Source organism: Salmo salar, chromosome 05 (assembly GCF_965601325.2).
Source record: "Salmo salar chromosome 05, fSalSal1, whole genome shotgun sequence".
Classification (NCBI taxonomy): domain Eukaryota; kingdom Metazoa; phylum Chordata; class Actinopteri; order Salmoniformes; family Salmonidae; genus Salmo; species Salmo salar.
The window spans coordinates 37,897,844-37,919,333 of NC_138295.1; the positions used below are offsets into that span (position 1 = coordinate 37,897,844).

Genomic DNA, 21,490 nt, shown 5'->3' on the forward strand with positions numbered 1-21,490 from the left:
ATGTGTAACCATCCTTCACTCTGGCAGAATGAATGTGTAACCATCCTTCACTCTAGCAGAATGAATGTGTAACCATCCTTCACTCTGGCAGAATGAATGTGTAACCATTGATCACTGTGGCAGAATGAATGTGTAACCATCCACCACTCTGGCAGAATGAATGTGTAACCATCCTTCACTCTGACAGAATAAATGGGTAACCATCCACCACTCTGGCAGAATGAACGTGTAACCATCCACCACTCTGGCAGAATGAATGTGTAATCATCCACCACTCTGGCAGAAGGAATGTGTAACCATCCTACACTCTGACAGAATGAATGTGTAACCATCCTACACTCTGACAGAATGAATGTGTAACCATCCTTCACTCTGACAGAATGAATGTGTAACCATCCTACACTCTGACAGAATGAATGTGTAACCATCCACCACTCTGACAGAATGAATGTGTAACCATCCTTCACTCTGGCAGAATGAATGTGTAACCATCCTTCACTCTGGCAGAATGAATGTGTAACCATCCTTCACTCTGGCAGAATGAATGTGTAACCATCCTTCACTCTGGCAGAATGAATGTGTAACCATCCTTCACTCTAGCAGAATGAATGTGTAACCATCCACCACTCTGGCAGAATGAATGTGTAACCATCCTACACTCTGACAGAATGAATGTGTAACCATCCTTCACTCTGGCAGAATGAATGTGTAACCATCCTTCACTCTGGCAGAATGAATGTGTAACCATTGATCACTGTGGCAGAATGAATGTGTAACCATCCACCACTCTGGCAGAATGAATGTGTAACCATCCACCACTCTGGCAGAATGAATGTGTAACTATCCTTCACTCTGACAGAATGAATGTGTAACCATCCTTCACTCTGACAGAATGAATGTGTAACCATCCATCACTCTGGCAGAATGAATGTGTAACCATCCTTCACTCTGGCAGAATGAATGTGTAACCATTGATCACTGTGGCAGAATGAATGTGTTACCATCCTTCACTCTGGCGGAATGAATGTGTAACCATCCACCACTCTGGCAGAATGAATGTGTAACCATCCACCACTCTGTCAGAATGAATGTGTAATCATCCACCACTCTGGCAGAATGAATGTGTAACCATCCTACACTATGACAGAATGAATGTGTAACCATCCTACACTCTGACAGAATGAATGTGTAACCATCCTTCACTCTGACAGAATGAATGTGTAACCATCCACCACTCTGACAGAATGAATGTGTAACCATCCTTCACTCTGGCAGAATGAATGTGTAACCATCCTTCACTCTGGCAGAATGAATGTGTAACCATCCTTCACTCTAGCAGAATGAATGTGTAACCATCCTTCACTCTGGCAGAATGAATGTGTAACCATCGATCACTGTGGCAGAATGAATGTGTAACCATCCACCACTCTGGCAGAATGAATGTGTAACCATCCTTCACTCTGACAGAATAAATGGGTAACCATCCACCACTCTGGCAGAATGAACGTGTAACCATCCACCACTCTGGCAGAATGAATGTGTAATCATCCACCACTCTGGCAGAAGGAATGTGTAACCATCCTACACTCTGACAGAATGAATGTGTAACCATCCTACACTCTGACAGAATGAATGTGTAACCATCCTTCACTCTGACAGAATGAATGTGTAACCATCCTACACTCTGACAGAATGAATGTGTTACCATCCACCACTCTGACAGAATGAATGTGTAACCATCCTTCACTCTGGCAGAATGAATGTGTAACCATCCTTCACTCTGGCAGAATGAATGTGTAACCACCCTTCACTCTGGCAGAATGAATGTGTAACCATCCTTCACTCTAGCAGAATGAATGTGTAACCATCCTTCACTCTGGCAGAATGAATGTGTAACCATCCATCACTCTGACAGAATGAATGTGTAACCATCCATCACTCTGACAGAATGAATGTGTAACCATCCACCACTCTGGCAGAATGAATGTGTAACCATCCTACACCCTGACAGAATGAATGTGTAACCATCCTACACTCTGACAGAATGAATGTGTAACCATCCTTCACTCTGACAGAATGAATGTGTAACCATCCTACACTCTGACAGAATGAATGTGTAACCATCCACCACTCTGGCAGAATGAATGTGTAACCATCCTTCACTCTGACAGAATGAATGTGTAACCATCCTTCACTCTGGCAGAATGAATGTGTAACCATCCATCACTCTGACAGAATGAATGTGTAACCATCCATCACTCTGACAGAATTAATGTGTAACCATCCACCACTCTGGCAGAATGAATGTGTAACCATCCTACACTCTGACAGAATGAATGTGTAACCATCCTTCACTCTGGCGGAATGAATGTGTAACATATCCACCACTCTGGCAGAATGAATGTGTAACCATCCACCACTCTGGCAGAATGAATGTGTAATCATCCACCACTCTGGCAGAATGAATGTGTAACCATCCTACACTCTGACAGAATGAATGTGTAACCATCCTACACTCTGACAGAATGAATGTGTAACCATCCTTCACTCTGACAGAATGAATGTGTAACCATCCTACACTCTGACAGAATGAATGTGTAACCATCCACCACTCTGACAGAATGAATATGTAACCATCCTTCACTCTGGCAGAATGAATGTGTAACCATCCTTCACTCTGGCAGAATGAATGTGTAACCATCCTTCACTCTGGCAGAATGAATGTGTAACCATACATCACTCTGACAGAATGAATGTGTAACCATCCATCACTCTGACAGAATGAATGTGTAACCATCCACCACTCTGGCAGAATGAATGTGTAACCATCCATCACTCTGACAGAATGAATGTGTAACCATCCACCACTCGGGCAGAATGAATGTGTAACCATCCACCACTCTGGCAGAATGAATGTGTAACCATCCTACACTCTGACAGAATGAATGTGTAACCATCCTTCACTCTGGCAGAATGAATGTGTAACCATCCTTCACTCTGGCAGAATGAATGTGTAACCATTGATCACTGTGGCAGAATGAATGTGTAACCATCCACCACTCTGGCAGAATGAATGTGTAACCATCCACCACTCTGGCAGAATGAATGTGTAACCATCCTTCACTCTGACAGAATGAATGTGTAACCATCCTTCACTCTGACAGAATGAATGTGTAACCATCCATCACTCTGGCAGAATGAATGTGTAACCATCCTTCACTCTGGCAGAATGAATGTGTAACCATTGATCACTGTGGCAGAATGAATGTGTTACCATCCTTCACTCTGGCGGAATGAATGTGTAACCATCCACCACTCTGGCAGAATGAATGTGTAACCATCCACCACTCTGTCAGAATGAATGTGTAATCATCCACCACTCTGGCAGAATGAATGTGTAACCATCCTACACTATGACAGAATGAATGTGTAACCATCCTACACTCTGACAGAATGAATGTGTAACCATCCTTCACTCTGACAAAATGAATGTGTAACCATCCACCACTCTGACAGAATGAATGTGTAACCATCCTTCACTCTGGCAGAATGAATGTGTAACCATCCTTCACTCTGGCAGAATGAATGTGTAACCATCCTTCACTCTGGCAGAATGAATGTGTAACCATTGATCACTGTGGCAGAATGAATGTGTAACCATCCACCACTCTGGCAGAATGAATGTGTAACCATCCTTCACTCTGACAGAATAAATGGGTAACCATCCACCACTCTGGCAGAATGAACGTGTAACCATCCACCACTCTGGCAGAATGAATGTGTAATCATCCACCACTCTGGCAGAAGGAATGTGTAACCATCCTACACTCTGACAGAATGAATGTGTAACCATCCTACACTCTGACAGAATGAATGTGTAACCATCCTTCACTCTGACAGAATGAATGTGTAACCATCCTACACTCTGACAGAATGAATGTGTAACCATCCACCACTCTGACAGAATGAATGTGTAACCATCCTTCACTCTGGCAGAATGAATGTGTAACCATCCTTCACTCTGGCAGAATGAATGTGTAACCATCCTTCACTCTGGCAGAATGAATGTGTAACCATCCTTCACTCTAGCAGAATGAATGTGTAACCATCCACCACTCTGGCAGAATGAATGTGTAACCATCCTACACTCTGACAGAATGAATGTGTAACCATCCTTCACTCTGGCAGAATGAATGTGTAACCATCCTTCACTCTGGCAGAATGAATGTGTAACCATTGATCACTGTGGCAGAATGAATGTGTAACCATCCACCACTCTGGCAGAATGAATGTGTAACCATCCACCACTCTGGCAGAATGAATGTGTAACCATCCTTCACTCTGACAGAATGAATGTGTAACCATCCTTCACTCTGACAGAATGAATGTGTAACCATCCATCACTCTGGCAGAATGAATGTGTAACCATCCTTCACTCTGGCAGAATGAATGTGTAACCATTGATCACTGTGGCAGAATGAATGTGTTACCATCCTTCACTCTGGCGGAATGAATGTGTAACCATCCACCACTCTGGCAGAATGAATGTGTAACCATCCACCACTCTGTCAGAATGAATGTGTAATCATCCACCACTCTGGCAGAATGAATGTGTAACCATCCTACACTATGACAGAATGAATGTGTAACCATCCTACACTCTGACAGAATGAATGTGTAACCATCCTTCACTCTGACAGAATGAATGTGTAACCATCCACCACTCTGACAGAATGAATGTGTAACCATCCTTCACTCTGGCAGAATGAATGTGTAACCATCCTTCACTCTGGCAGAATGAATGTGTAACCATCCTTCACTCTAGCAGAATGAATGTGTAACCATCCTTCACTCTGGCAGAATGAATGTGTAACCATTGATCACTGTGGCAGAATGAATGTGTAACCATCCACCACTCTGGCAGAATGAATGTGTAACCATCCTTCACTCTGACAGAATAAATGGGTAACCATCCACCACTCTGGCAGAATGAACGTGTAACCATCCACCACTCTGGCAGAATGAATGTGTAATCATCCACCACTCTGGCAGAAGGAATGTGTAACCATCCTACACTCTGACAGAATGAATGTGTAACCATCCTACACTCTGACAGAATGAATGTGTAACCATCCTTCACTCTGACAGAATGAATGTGTAACCATCCTACACTCTGACAGAATGAATGTGTAACCATCCACCACTCTGACAGAATGAATGTGTAACCATCCTTCACTCTGGCAGAATGAATGTGTAACCATCCTTCACTCTGGCAGAATGAATGTGTAACCATCCTTCACTCTGGCAGAATGAATGTGTAACCATCCTTCACTCTAGCAGAATGAATGTGTAACCATCCTTCACTCTGGCAGAATGAATGTGTAACCATCCATCACTCTGACAGAATGAATGTGTAACCATCCATCACTCTGACAGAATGAATGTGTAACCATCCACCACTCTGGCAGAATGAATGTGTAACCATCCACCACTCTGGCAGAATGAATGTGTAACCATCCTTCACTCTGACAGAATGAATGTGTAACCATCCACCACTCTGGCAGAATGAATGTGTAACCATCCACCACTCTGACAGAATGAATGTGTAACCATCCTACACTCTGACAGAATGAATGTGTAACCATCCACCACTCTGACAGAATGAATGTGTAACCATCCTTCACTCTTTCAGAATGAATGTGTAACCATCATTCACTCTGGCAGAATGAATGTGTAACCATTGATCACTGTGGCAGAATGAATGTGTAACCATCCACCACTCTGGCAGAATGAATGTGTAACCATCCACCACTCTGGCAGAATGAACGTGTAACCATCCTACACTCTGACAGAATGAATGTGTAACCATCCTTCACTCTTTCAGAATGAATGTGTAACCATCCTTCACTCTGGCAGAATGAATGTGTAACCATTGATCACTGTGGCAGAATGAATGTGTAACCATCCACCACTCTGGCAGAATGAATGTGTAACCATCCACCACTCTGGCAGAATGAATGTGTAACCATCCTTCACTCTGACAGAATGAATGTGTAACCATCCACCACTCTGGCAGAATGAACGTGTAACCATCCACCACTCTGGCAGAATGAATGTGTAATCATCCACCACTCTGGCAGAATGAATGTGTAACCATCCTACACTCTGACAGAATGAATGTGTAACCATCTTACACTCTGACAGAATGAATGTGTAACCATCCTTCACTCTGACAGAATGAATGTGTAACCATCCTACACTCTGACAGAATGACTGTGTAACCATCCACCACTCTGACAGAATGAATGTGTAACCATCCTTCACTCTGGCAGAATGAATGTGTAACCATCCATCACTCTGACAGAATGAATGTGTAACCATCCATCACTCTGACAGAATGAATGTGTAACTATCCACCACTCTGGCAGAATGAATGTGTAACCATCCACCACTCTGGCAGAATGAATGTGTAACCATCCTTCACTCTGACAGAATGAATGTGTAACCATCCACCACTCTGGCAGAATGAATGTGTAACCATCCACCACTCTGGCAGAATGAATGTGTAACCATCCTTCACTCTGACAGAATGAATGTGTAACCATCCTACACTCTGGCAGAATGAATGTGTAACCATCCTACACTCTGACAGAATGAATGTGTAACCAGTCTTCACTCTGGCAGAATGAATGTGTAACCATCCTTCACTCTGACAGAATGAATGTGTAACCATCCTACACTCTGACAGAGTGAATGTGTAACCATCCACCACTCTGACAGAATGAATGTGTAACCATCCTTCACTCTTTCAGAATGAATGTGTAACCATCCTTCACTCTGGCAGAATGAATGTGTAACCATTGATCACTGTGGCAGAATGAATGTGTAACCATCCACCACTCTGGCAGAATGAATGTGTAACCATCCACCACTCTGGCAGAATGAACGTTTAACCATCCTACACTCTGACAGAATGAATGTGTAACCATCCTTCACTCTTTCAGAATGAATGTGTAACCATCCTTCACTCTGGCAGAATGAATGTGTAACCATTGATCACTGTGGCAGAATGAATGTGTAACCATCCACCACTCTGGCAGAATGAATGTGTAACCATCCACCACTCTGGCAGAATGAATGTGTAACCATCCTTCTCTCTGACAGAATGAATGTGTAACCATCCACCACTCTGGCAGAATGAACGTGTAACCATCCACCAATCTGGCAGAATGAATGTGTAACCATCCTACACTCTGACAGAATGAATGTGTAACCATCCTACACTCTGACAGAATGAATGTGTAACCATCCTTCACTCTGGCAGAATGAATGTGTAACCATCCTTCACTCTGGCAGAATGAATGTGTAACCATCCTTCACTCTGGCAGAATGAATGTGTAACCATCCTTCACTCTAGCAGAATGAATGTGTAACCATCCTTCACTCTGGCAGAATGAATGTGTAACCATCCATCACTCTGACAGAATGAATGTGTAACCATCCATCACTCTGACAGAATGAATGTGTAACCATCCACCACTCTGGCAGAATGAATGTGTAACCATCCACCACTCTGGCAGAATGAATGTGTAACCATCCTTCACTCTGACAGAATGAATGTGTAACCATCCACCACTCTGGCAGAATGAATGTGTAACCAATCACCACTCTGACAGAATGAATGTGTAACCATCCTACACTCTGACAGAATGAATGTGTAACCATCCACCACTCTGACAGAATGAATGTGTAACCATCCTTCACTCTTTCAGAATGAATGTGTAACCATCCTTCACTCTGGCAGAATGAATGTGTAACCATTGATCACTGTGGCAGAATGAATGTGTAACCATCCACCACTCTGGCAGAATGAATGTGTAACCATCCACCACTCTGGCAGAATGAACGTGTAACCATCCTACACTCTGACAGAATGAATGTGTAACCATCCTTCACTCTTTCAGAATGAATGTGTAACCATCCTTCACTCTGGCAGAATGAATGTGTAACCATTGATCACTGTGGCAGAATGAATGTGTAACCATCCACCACTCTGGCAGAATGAATGTGTAACCATCCACCACTCTGGCAGAATGAATGTGTAACCATCCTTCACTCTGACAGAATGAATGTGTAACCATCCACCACTCTGGCAGAATGAACGTGTAACCATCCACCACTCTGGCAGAATGAATGTGTAATCATCCACCACTCTGGCAGAATGAATGTGTAACCATCCTACACTCTGACAGAATGAATGTGTAACCATCTTACACTCTGTCAGAATGAATGTGTAACCATCCTTCACTCTGACAGAATGAATGTGTAACCATCCTACACTCTGACAGAATGACTGTGTAACCATCCACCACTCTGACAGAATGAATGTGTAACCATCCTTCACTCTGGCAGAATGAATGTGTAACCATCCATCACTCTGACAGAATGAATGTGTAACCATCCATCACTCTGACAGAATGAATGTGTAACCATCCACCACTCTGGCAGAATGAATGTGTAACCATCCACCACTCTGGCAGAATGAATGTGTAACCATCCTTCACTCTGACAGAATGAATGTGTAACCATCCACCACTCTGGCAGAATGAATGTGTAACCATCCACCACTCTGGCAGAATGAATGTGTAACCATCCTTCACTCTGACAGAATGAATGTGTAACCATCCTACACTCTGGCAGAATGAATGTGTAACCATCCTACACTCTGACAGAATGAATGTGTAACCAGTCTTCACTCTGGCAGAATGAATGTGTAACCATCCTTCACTCTGACAGAATGAATGTGTAACCATCCTACACTCTGACAGAGTGAATGTGTAACCATCCACCACTCTGACAGAATGAATGTGTAACCATCCTTCACTCTTTCAGAATGAATGTGTAACCATCCTTCACTCTGGCAGAATGAATGTGTAACCATTGATCACTGTGGCAGAATGAATGTGTAACCATCCACCACTCTGGCAGAATGAATGTGTAACCATCCACCACTCTGGCAGAATGAACGTTTAACCATCCTACACTCTGACAGAATGAATGTGTAACCATCCTTCACTCTTTCAGAATGAATGTGTAACCATCCTTCACTCTGGCAGAATGAATGTGTAACCATTGATCACTGTGGCAGAATGAATGTGTAACCATCCACCACTCTGGCAGAATGAATGTGTAACCATCCACCACTCTGGCAGAATGAATGTGTAACCATCCTTCACTCTGACAGAATGAATGTGTAACCATCCACCACTCTGGCAGAATGAACGTGTAACCATCCACCAATCTGGCAGAATGAATGTGTAACCATCCTACACTCTGACAGAATGAATGTGTAACCATCCTACACTCTGACAGAATGAATGTGTAACCATCCTTCACTCTGACAGAATGAATGTGTAACCATCCTACACTCTGACAGAATGACTGTGTAACCATCCACCACTCTGACAGAATGAATGTGTAACCATCCTTCACTCTGGCAGAATGAATGTGTAACCATCCTTCACTCTGGCAGAATGAATGTGTAACCATCTTTCACTCTGGCAGAATGAATGTGTAACCATCCTTCACTTTGGCAGAATGAATGTGTAACCATCCTTCACTCTGGCAGAATGAATGTGTAGCCATCCTTCACTCTGGCAGAATGAATGTGTAACCATCCATCACTCTGACAGAATGAATGTGTAACCATCCATCACTCTGACAGAATGAATGTGTAACCATCCACCACTCTGGCAGAATGAATGTGTAACCATCCTTCACTCTGACAGAATGAATGTGTAACCATCCACCACTCTGGCAGAATGGATGTGTAACCATCCACCACTCTGGCAGAATGAATGTGTAACCATCCTACACTCTGACAGAATGAATGTGTAACCATCCACCACTCTGACAGAATGAATGTGTAACCATCCTACACTCTGACAGAATGAATGTGGAACCATCCACCACTCTGGCAGAATGAATCTGTAACCATCCACCACTCTGGCAGAATGAATGTGTAACCATCCACCACTCTGGCAGAATGAATGTGTAACCATCCTACACTCTGGCAGAATGAATGTGTAACCATCCACCACTCTGGCAGAATGCATGTGTAACCATCAACCACTCTGGCAGAATGAATGTGTAACCATCCTATACTCTGACAGAATGAATGTGTAACCATCCTACACTCTGGTAGAATGAATGTGTAACCATCCACCACTCTGACAGAATGAATGTGTAACCAGCCTTCACTCTGACAGAATGAATGTGTAACCAGCGTTCACTCTGACAGAATGAATGTGTAACCATCATCATCACACACTATCTCTCTCTCCCCTCTCACTCGATCACTCACCCACTCTCACACTCACTCACCAGCTTGTGTTCCTATAGCAACAGAAAGGGAAATATAACTCAGCTGCTTCTGTGCAGTCTGATGGTCCTCTGTGTGGTCAAGGAGATGCCAACCTGGAAAATAAAAAATTGGTTGGGCCAACATTGTTCTGACGTTATTTCACCCAACCTTATCAAACAGTCATGTTGCATCGATGTGGCTTTAAAATATAGTCTGTTTTATTCAAATGATTTCCCTGCCTCCCTGCTAACCCTGGTGTGTGTCTCTGTCTCTGTGTGTTTAGTCTGCAGTGATGGGGACCTGCATAGCCTAGCATCCAGACTGAAGGACTGGTTCGGAGTTCTCCACCTCGATGCCAACCGAGACCTCAAAACCTCTGCCAACTCTGATTCAGCGGCAGGACGTGAGTCACTCCATTATCTGTGTGTGTATTATAATGTCGTTTTGAAATGGCACTGCCGTTTGAAATTCCATTGCTCTTTTCAGTTCTCGTGAGGACTGTAGATGATGAGGACACTGCTCCTCTGTGCTCAACTAAAGTCAGCATGTCTCTACACTCAAATTTCAACAAACCCTCTCAAACTCACCCTCAGTCTCCAAGCACTTTACTCAAGTTTTAGACTGAAAAGGCCTCAGACAAGCACCCCCCCCCCCCACACACACACACACACACACACACACACACACACACACACACACACACACACACACACACACACACACACACACACACACACACCTCCCGCTAACATCCCTCTCTCCCGTCCCCCAGGTTTTGACACCAGTATCCTGCCCATCTGCAAGGACTCTCTGGGTTGGATGTTCAACAAGCTGGACATGAACTATGACCTCCTGCTGGACCAATCAGAGCTCAGTGCCATCTACCTGGATAAGTATGAGCTGTGTATGAAGCCCCTGTTCAACTCCTGCGACTCCTTCAAGGACGGGAAACTGTCCAACAACGAGTGGTGCTACTGCTTCCAGAAACCTGACGGTGAGAAAGATGGAGGGGATGATGGAGTTAGGGATGGAGAAGGGAGGGAGCGTTTTACAGAGTAAAGGTGAAGACGGTCCAAAAAAAAGAAAGAGAGTGGTGTTTGTTGGTGATGGAAAAACGTTTGCCCATTTTAACCTGTTCTGTATGTAACGGGGGGGGGGTGTGTGTGTGTGTGTGTGTGTGTGTGTGTGTGTGTGTGTGTGTGTGTGTGTGTGTGTGTGTGTGTGTGTGTGTGTGTGTGTGTTCTGCTCCAGGTCTGCCCTGCCAGAATGAGATGAACAGGATTCAGACTCAGGGTCGACGGAAGAGTCTCATAGGTCAGTTTGCTGGAGTGACAGCTGTCAATCAATTTTTTTGGTGGGATGTTGGTTATTGTGCACCGTATATTTCTTTCCGATGTATATTTAGGCACAATACATTACCCAGCTGAGACTAACAATACATTACCCAGCTGAGACTAACAATACATTACCCAGCTGAGACTAACAATACATTACCCAGCTGAGACTAACAATACATTACCCAGCTGAGACTAACAATACATTACCCAGCTGAGACTAACAATACATTACCCAGCTGAGACTAACAATACATTACCCAGCTGAGACTAACAATACATTACCCAGCTGAGACTAACAATACATTACCCAGCTGAGACTAACAATACATTACCCAGCTGAGACTAACAATACATTACCCAGCTGAGACAAACAATACATTACCCAGCTGAGACTAACAATACATTACCCAGCTGAGACTAACAATACATTACCCAGCTGAGACTAACAATACATTACCCAGCTGAGACTAACAATACATTACCCAGCTGAGACTAACAATACATTACCCAGCTGAGACTAACAATACATTACCCAGCTGAGACTAACAATACATTACCCAGCTGAGACTAACAATACATTACCCAGCTGAGACTAACAATACATTACCCAGCTGAGACAAACAATACATTACCCAGCTGAGACTAACAATACATTACCCAGCTGAGACTAACAATACATTACCCAGCTGAGACTAACAATACATTACCCAGCTGAGACAAACAATACATTACCCAGCTGAGACTAACAATACATTACCCAGCTGAGACTAACAATACATTACCCAGCTGAGACTAACAATACATTACCCAGCTGAGACTAACAATACATTACCCAGCTGAGACTAACAATACATTACCCAGCTGAGACTAACAATACATTACCCAGCTGAGACTAACAATACATTACCCAGCTGAGACTAACAATACATTACCCAGCTGAGACTAACAATACATTACCCAGCTGAGACTAACAATACATTACCCAGCTGAGACTAACAATACATTACCCAGCTGAGACTAACAATACATTACCCAGCTGAGACAAACAATACATTACCCAGCTGAGACTAACAATACATTACCCAGCTGAGACTAACAATACATTACCCAGCTGAGACAAACAATAGCCCACACAGACACAAACACCCCCGCCCCTAACTCATTCAAACCCTCAGCCAAGTGCTCATCAATAATCGTGCAAAATAATGTTATAACTCACAAAAAAAACAGTTTGACAAATGGCCTTTGACTGGGTCACATAAATGGAAAAGGAGGGTAATGGGTTTGTGTGTGTGTTTGTGTGTGAACTGTGGTGTGCACTTGCGCACATGAGTGCTGTTATTGAAAGTGACTCGTCCCTTTTTAAGCAGGATGTATGGCTTGTTGTCTCAGCTTAGGCACTAGTAATTGGTTGTTTGCCTCCGCCTCTGCACACACAAGAACCTACAAAACCATGGCAATGAGCACGTTGGGTTTTAGTACGTTTTGATTTTAGTACAGGATTGTTTAGAAATGTATTTTTTATCCATCTCATCTCTGCCAATCCAGTAGCGTAGCCAGAAGTTTGTTGGTAGGTGGGCCTGCAGAAATTTGGGTGGGCCGAAATTGAAGCTCTCAAATCATAATTGAATTATCAATAAAAACATAGGCCACCTTACTCTTACTACTGCGCTACTCGATCGCACACAAAACGTTTAACACCTGATTCCGAAGGTCAAGCAGTCATTTATTAACAATGTAAATCATGGCTCTTGTATTTCACAAGGGACTCACAGCCTACTGTCGTGTCTTTGCTATGCCGGATTAAGTGATATGACATGCTATTCTATAAAATAATTTCTCTGTAATTAATATTACCTGATTGAACTAATCATGTAAATTTAATTAACTAGAAATTCGGGGCACCACGAAAGAATGTTTATAGAGCTGTTATCTACCAAATAAACTCTTAAAGACCTGGCTTGTGCCACCCTTTATTTATTTATTTTACCTTTATTTAACTAGGCAAGTCAGTTAAGAACAAATTCTTATTTTCAATGACGGCCTAGGAACAGTGGGTTAACTGCCTTGTTCAGGGGCAGAACGACAGATTTGTACCGTGTCAGCTCGGGGATTCGATCTTGCAACCTTTCAGTTACTAGTCCAACTCTAACCACTAGGCTACCTTCCGCCCCTTATAAAGCACAGGTTTATGTCATATTTGACATAGTGGGTTGTGTCACATTTGACATTCGTTGTTATGTCACACAGTTATGCCACATTTATGAACCCTTTATAAAGCATGACATACGGTTATAGATGATTTGTAACATATTAATGTAGTCTTTATGAAGGCTTTATGAAGCCTTTATAAGCTGCATGTCATTTAAAGCGGAACCTAAATGGGGTCATAATAGCATAATAATGTCTTTGGCTTTGTGTTTGGCTGTGATGTAATTGTTTTAACCCTGTTTAGACCTAAAGAAGAGTAGATGCCAGGGGAGCCTAATACATATAAAAAACAAAATATAAAATAACTTGGCAAATGCTCCAAAATTATTTTCTGCACACGGTCTCTTGTTTTATTTTTTTTACAGTGAGCTTTGTTCGGCCATTTTACTTGTTTTTGTTAGCCAAGTTGGCTCATGAGTTTTAGCTAGCTAGCTAAGCCTACACAGTGATAACTACTACTGTTTACTGCACATGGTATCAGTGTGGAATGACTCATGCTAGAACCCGTCCATTATTTTCTAATTGCATGTTTTGGCCAGTGCTTGGACTGAAATAGGTGACGGTACTCATTTTGGGTGCTGTTACTGTTTATATTTCTGTGCAGGAACTCCTCAATACTTTTGAGCTAATATTCTATAGGAAGTGCAGGGACTCAAGCAGAATAAAATTTGAGGTGCCGGTATGCAGTTCCCGTGAGCTACTGCCCAAATCAAGTACTGTGTTTAGGTTAAAAAAACTAAGAATATCCTGTTTAGAACACTGACAAGTGGAGAATAATAATAAAAAAGAACTCAACCTGATTTGGTGGGCCTGGGCCAACCAGGCCCATTTATGCCTATGCGCCTGTGCAAATCTCTTTATCTCTGACACAATCTCTCTCTCTCTCTCCCTCACTACACACTCTCCCTCCCTCCCTTCCTTTCTCTCTCTAGGGGCCTATATTCCACGCTGTTCTGAGGAGGGTTACTTTAAGTCAACCCAGTGTCATGGCAGTACTGGACAGTGTTGGTGTGTGGACAAATACGGCAACGAGATCGCCGGCTCCAGAAAACAGGGCAACCCCACCTGTGGTAAGGCCCATCAGTCCACACCACACACACACACACACACACACACACACACACACACACCACACACACACACACACACACACACCACACACACCACACACACACACACACCCACACAAAATCATGTACATAAACACATATAACCAATATTCGTACTCTATGTACCAGAGCTGGCTTCAAATACTATTTTGAATCATTCCAAATACTTTATATGTGTTTAACTGAGCTTACCTGGCTTAATGGACCAGTAGAATAGCACCAAAACTGAAGATCTCGCCGAACTGGCACTCCAGGCAGCCTAGAGCAAACGCTCAAAGTATTTGAAAGATTTCACATAGTATGTGAACACAACATAACATTTCTAACACTTTTCCGCATAAGCAAACACACGCGCGCACACACACACGCACACACACACACACACACACACACACACACACACACACACACACACACACACACACACACCACACACACACACACACACACACACACACACACACACACACACACACACACACCTCCAGCATTCTCTTTACAATGTGTCCCGTCTGTCTCTATGAGTGTGCTCTGTGATACAGGTGTTGCTGTGTGTGCGTGTGTTATCTAGGTCTGTGTAATCTGGGGTGCTGGAGGCAGCAGGCTCGCTGAGTCTTTCTTTAAAGATACCACTGAAGCATGCGGGGAATCTCAATGACAAGGTCTCTGTTCTGTTAGGGACTTTTTTACGGCGCAAATGTGTCTCCCCCGAAAGAAATACTCCCCGGGCCTTTTAGAGGAACAGACGATGCCTTTGTCATGCTGTTGTTGTTTGTGGAGTGTTGGGCATTTGCATGTACTCCTATCTCTGAAGCGTAGCTCCATTTTACAAGGAGACTAATCTGCTGTGACAATTGCCAGACTGAACGTCGGTGTGGTAAACCCTGCTGCTAATAGAAGCTGTGTAATCACCCAGACAGACCTGAGAACAGCCTGTGAAGTCTTATCTATCTATAGCTGAATGCCTCTGGCTACCTCTGATTCGCCGCTCATGTATTTGGGATTCAACGGTGTTCCTTTGAAAGGTTACATGCTTTGAGATGGTGAGCTGGGATAAAGTAGAGCTCAGGCTCACACGGACCACTGGAGGAAGAGGACGTTATTTACACTCATCGTGCATTGTGCTGTCGGAATAGCACGTCTCGATTAGAGGAAGCTGTATGTGGATTGGTTTGTTTGTCTGCTTGTTTGTCTGTCGGTCTGTCTGTCTGTCGGTCTGTCTGCCTTTCTCAGCCGTATTTTGTCTCTCTTTCTCTGTCTTTCAGTTTCTGACTTTCTGCCTGCCTACCTGTCTCTCTCTTTGTTACCCATCTGTCTGTCTCAATATCTAACCTGTCTGTCTCTCTGTCTTTGTCTCTAACCTGTCTATCTCCCTGTCTCTGTGTAGAGGAGGACCAAGAGACCTCGGGGGATTTTGGCAGCGGGGGTGGCGTCCTTCTCCTTGACGACCAGGAGGAGGAGGAGCCACCTCGGAGTGGGAGGAGCCGGCAGAAGCAGAGGCGGGGCCGGATCCATCCCAGAGGGGCCATTGAGGATGACGAGGACGAGGAAGATGACAAATATGACGAGATTGGCTACGTCTGGTAGCTCTGCCCCCACCTGCTCTTCCATCAACCAACCAGGGACTCCCGTTAATTCTGCACAGACCTGAAGCCATTCCAGCGTCTCCTTCATCCCGCCCCCTACCCCTCAGCATCAGTCCATGTCCAACTGACTTTTCCTTCCTCTTGTTCATAACTTAATTGAAGCTTTCTCTTCGTTAATCCCGTCCTACTCAACCTTCACATAATGTGTCCACCTCCTACTCTCTTCAGATAATGGAGACCTATTCAATTCAAACAAAGACTCTTTTATTATGTTTCCCTCTGCTTAAACTGTCCCCAAACCCTTCCATTTTTGACTGACACCGATTGCTATAGCCTCGTTCTCACTCTCTTGCTCTCTCATCTCCCCTTTCTCTCTCTTTATCTGCCTGTGTTTCTGAGAGTTTCGTGTCTGTCTTTGAGGCCATAGACACATTGGTGTAAATACATTCACAACAGGAATATGTTCCGTTCCCTGGCCCTTCTGTCAGAGGCTGTTCTCCTGTTTGTGTTCCACTCGCGTCCTCCCTCCTCATGTTCTAGAATACCATATTCTCGGGTTCCAGAATACTCTATAGGCTCTTTGCTTGAGAATATTGTTCTGGCTGTTATTGAATGTTCCAGGGTGTCCTAGAATCAGCAAGAGTGATTGTGTTTTTTTTTGCATGTTCCCCTACTACGCCCCTGCTGAAGACATGTTTGTGTAGCCAGATATGTAACCCAGAGTATACACATTTAGTTTGGTTTATTTGGTGACAATGCCCACATTCGCTGCTGCAGCGCTCTCTTCTGTTGCTGTCTCATTGCCGCGCAGACCTCCTCTAATGTAGCTTTTAGAAGTTTAAAACGACGCTGTGAGCCACTAACTGAATAGCAGCCTCTGTCTTCAGCTTGAAAGTTCAAAACATATATATTGTTTTTCCATTCATTTGATTTTTTATTTTTATTTTTTTAAACAGTTTTGTACTTTGGTTCAGGTGAAGACGAGCGCTTTGTCTGTGGAATTTCAGATCAGAGAAATCCCACAAAGTACCCAGGCGCCATTACTCTAACCTTTTTCAAACCTCCACAAACCGGCCTGCAGCTTTTGAGACGGACACAAATATATTTTTCTTTCATTTTAACAGTTCGCTTTGATTTTTTTTCTTACTAAAAGCAGCAGGAGTTTAAAAATAATGTTTTACCATAATAGTTCTGTTTGTCGTGGAGTTTTATTTCTGTAGCCATTGGTTTGTAATGTTGACATAACAAGTGAAATATTCTAGCTGTAGTATAGCTTCTATTCTAAATGACTTCCTGCTTTATTTCAGAATATTTCGGGTTGCAGTCAAGTGAGGTCAGTTATCGTAATGTATCTACCCCACAAACCCAGATGAGATAGGCGTAACCCATAAGATGGGCTTATGAACAGTTATAAGCGTTACACTGGTACAGTATAAGCACACACACACAATGCTTAGTGACATTTCACTTTGATAATGACAGGCCTTGGATGGTTGGACGCATATATTCACAGGTCTGAGCCGGGCATTATATGCTTCATTGGGCTTGTGATGCAGCGTAACGATACATTGCTTTTGCGTGCTTCGGCCAGTGGGAAGCGATCTTGAACAGATTTTTTATTCACGTGTGAGAGTCTGTTGTGATTGACACTTTGGTCCATTTAGCACAAACAACAGCTCTACAGAATAGACGGCTGAGCTCTTCTACTTTTCAGCAACACGGATGTTTTCCAAGTGTAGTTCCAGGCAGGCACGCAGCTAATTAGAAAATAGCCTATCACGACCAAACCCTGCTTGCTCACTTTACAGATCTCACGCTCTCGCTCTCTTCCTCTGCTACCTCTCTCACAGCCTTTCACTCCCCCCCCCCTCTCTCTCTCTCTCTCTCTCTCTCTCTCTCTCGCACATCTTTACTTTCTGTCACTCGCTTATTTTCCCTCTTTCTCTCCCTCTCTCTCCCCTCCTCTCGCTCCCTCTCCCCTCTCTCTCGCTCCCTCTCCCCTCTCTCTCGCTCCCTCTCCCCTCCCTCGCCCTCTCCCCTCTCCCCTCTCTCTCGCTCCCTCTCCCCTCTCTCTCGCTCCCTCTCCCCTCTCTCTCGCTCCCTCTCCCCGCTCTGTTTTTCACGCTGGTGGAATGCATGAGTGAGTTTTACAGCCGTGGCGCTCCTCTCATTCATCTAATTTCCCTTATTTTGGTTTTTATAGTTCGGAGTCGACACCCGTAGAGTCGGCCTTTCATCTCATTCTTCTCCCAGAGGAGCCTGGGAAATCTGGGGACAGGAAGAGGAACTCAGGGGATGAAAGTGATGCTTTTGGGTTCGGGGCTTTTTTTCCCTCCTTCCCTCAAATCTCTCTCCCTTTCTCTAATCCCCATCCTCCATTTTTTGGTCTCTGTCCTTATTGCGCTTCCTTTTCTCCCTTCTTCAGTCCACTCCTTATCCCCTTCTCTCATGCCCATGCTCATATACAGTATATCTGTGTATTTACTAAAAACTGATGGGGGATTTCTCCCTCTGTCCATTAATCAATCGGTTGGTCCTTTCAGATCACAACATTAACTCATCTAGTCACAACTGATCACTGCATCACAGTGACCTCTGACCCTGATATTGATTGGTTGTTTGTTTATCACGTCAATAGCATGCATGATGACCCTTTTGTGTTTTGTCCCTTCGCATCTTCAACTCTTATCTCTCTGTGTGTATATCAGCCAGAGAGACAGTAAACCTCCCGCTAACACAATACACATGCACGCACACGCGAACACACACACACACACACACAGACTGTAACATACTTGTAACATGTGTGTATTAAGTCATCTCTTGCTGTAGCAGTGTAAGGCCTCTTCTTTTGATTCTGCAATCAACCTGCACTTGACCTTTGCCCTCTCATGATGTCATAACTGACCCTTGCCCTGTCCTGATGTCACTGCTGTCCCTCGCTTGCCTGGCCTGCTTGTGTACATAGCTGAGTAACCCTCCCTCTGTTTGGCCCTAGTCACTCAAACGTCTACAGAAGCGGAATTACATGCAATCCCAAGGTCCTTTGCTGTTGCTGAAATGTCCTCAGATACACACACGCACATGCTCTCCCCTACGTATTTATTTGGACAGTGAAGCTAAAATGTTTAATTTGGCTCAATACTCCAGCTATTTGGATTTGACATGAAATGTTTTATATGTGGCGACAGTACAAAATGTCAGCTTTTATTTTAGGCTATTTTCATCCATATCTATTTTACTGTTCAGAAATGGAAGTATGCTATGTATATAATCCCCCCATTTGAAAATGTCATAAGTATTTGGACAAATTCACTTATAGTGTATGAGATTTAGTCAAAAGTTTTGTATTCGGTCCCATGTTCCTGGCACTCAAGCTTGTGACTCCCCAGGTTTGTTGGATGCATTTGCGGTTTTCTTTGGTTGTGTTTCGTGTTATGTTGTGCCCAATAGAAATGAATGGTAAATAATGTATTGTGTCATTTTGGAGTCACTTTTATTGTAAATAAGAAGAGAATATGTTTCTATACGCTTCTACATTAACGTGGAGGCTACCATGATTACGTATAATCATGAATTAATCATGAATAATGATGAGTGAGAAAGTTACATAGGTGTAAATATCATCCCCCCCCCCCCCTCCAAATTTTTTTAACGTCCCCTGTTATTAGTAATGGAGGATAGCATGTGTTGGGGGTATAATCTTTGTGCATCTCAAGCTTTCTCACTCATCATTATTCCCGTTGAATTTGTCCAAATACTTATGACACTTTCAAATGGGGGGACTATATACATAAAGTGTGTTCATTTTTAAACAGTAAAACTGATATGTATGAAAATACCGCCAAATAAAATGTCATCCTGTAATGTCGCTGCATATAACACATTTGATTTGAAATCCAAAATGATGGAATTGTCCAAATAAATACGTAGTGGAGTGTACACACACACACACACACACACACACACACACACACACACACACACACACACACACACACACACACACACACACACACACACACACACACACACACACGATCTAGTTCAAACACACACATAAATGGCCATGTTTGCAAAAGTCTTCTTTGTTAATTCTATATATTTTTTACTTTGTAAAGAGAAAAAATGACTAATGTTAAAGGGTAATATATTGCCGTGTGAAGGCACTGTGGCTTTGTCCAGTTGCAGACTGAGGTGTGTAAATCGATTGTCCTTAATGTAGCTAGACTCCAGAAGCTCTTTCCATAGAAGCATAGTGCAGTGAGTTTTAGAGTGTCTTATTTTCCCCCTTCTGAAGTTATAATGGAATGTTGATGTTATGGGCTGAAAATACCTTTATTTTATTGTAACAGTTCCACAATGTTTGTCTGAATAAATTTAAGTCTGTCCTGTCCTGTACCTTCTCTTTGTGTGCGTCTTATTTAAATGGTGTAATTTTTGCTGGACGCACAAATATACAGTGCCTTCAGAAATTCACACCCCTTGACTTTTACCACATTTTGTTGTGTTACAGCCTGAATTTAAAATAGATTAAATTGAAATTGTGTGTCACTGGTCTACACACAATACCCCATAGTGTCAAAGTGGAATTATGTTTTTAGATATTTTTACTAACTAATTAAAAATGAAAAGAATTTGCTTAACAAGTCACATAATAATTGCATGGACTCATTCTGTGTGCAATAATAGTGTTAAACATGATTTTTGAATGACTACATTATCTCTGTACCCCCCACACATACAATTATCCGTAAGGTCCCTCAGTCGAGCAGTGAATTTCAAACACAGATTTAACCACAAAGACCAGAAAGTTTTTCCAATGCCTTGCAAAGAAGGACACCTATTGGTAGATGGGTAAAAAGAAAACAAGCAGAGACTGAA

At 43.1% G+C, this 21,490-nt stretch overlaps 1 protein-coding gene across 1 annotated transcript in view; it reads left to right on the forward strand.

The window, feature by feature from the left end:
* The window catches only part of LOC106604788 (testican-1), a 262,141-nt gene extending 241,134 nt beyond the window's left edge, over nucleotides 1-21,007 (forward strand). The window contains exons 8-12 of the mRNA XM_014199823.3: nucleotides 10,647-10,766; nucleotides 11,136-11,357; nucleotides 11,615-11,677; nucleotides 14,844-14,981; nucleotides 16,408-21,007. Of these exons, the coding sequence (XP_014055298.1) occupies nucleotides 10,647-10,766; nucleotides 11,136-11,357; nucleotides 11,615-11,677; nucleotides 14,844-14,981; nucleotides 16,408-16,607 (743 nt within the window). The 3' untranslated portion in view covers nucleotides 16,608-21,007. The remainder of the gene's footprint in view (nucleotides 1-10,646; nucleotides 10,767-11,135; nucleotides 11,358-11,614; nucleotides 11,678-14,843; nucleotides 14,982-16,407) is intronic.
* Nucleotides 21,008-21,490: the final 483 nt, after the last annotated feature.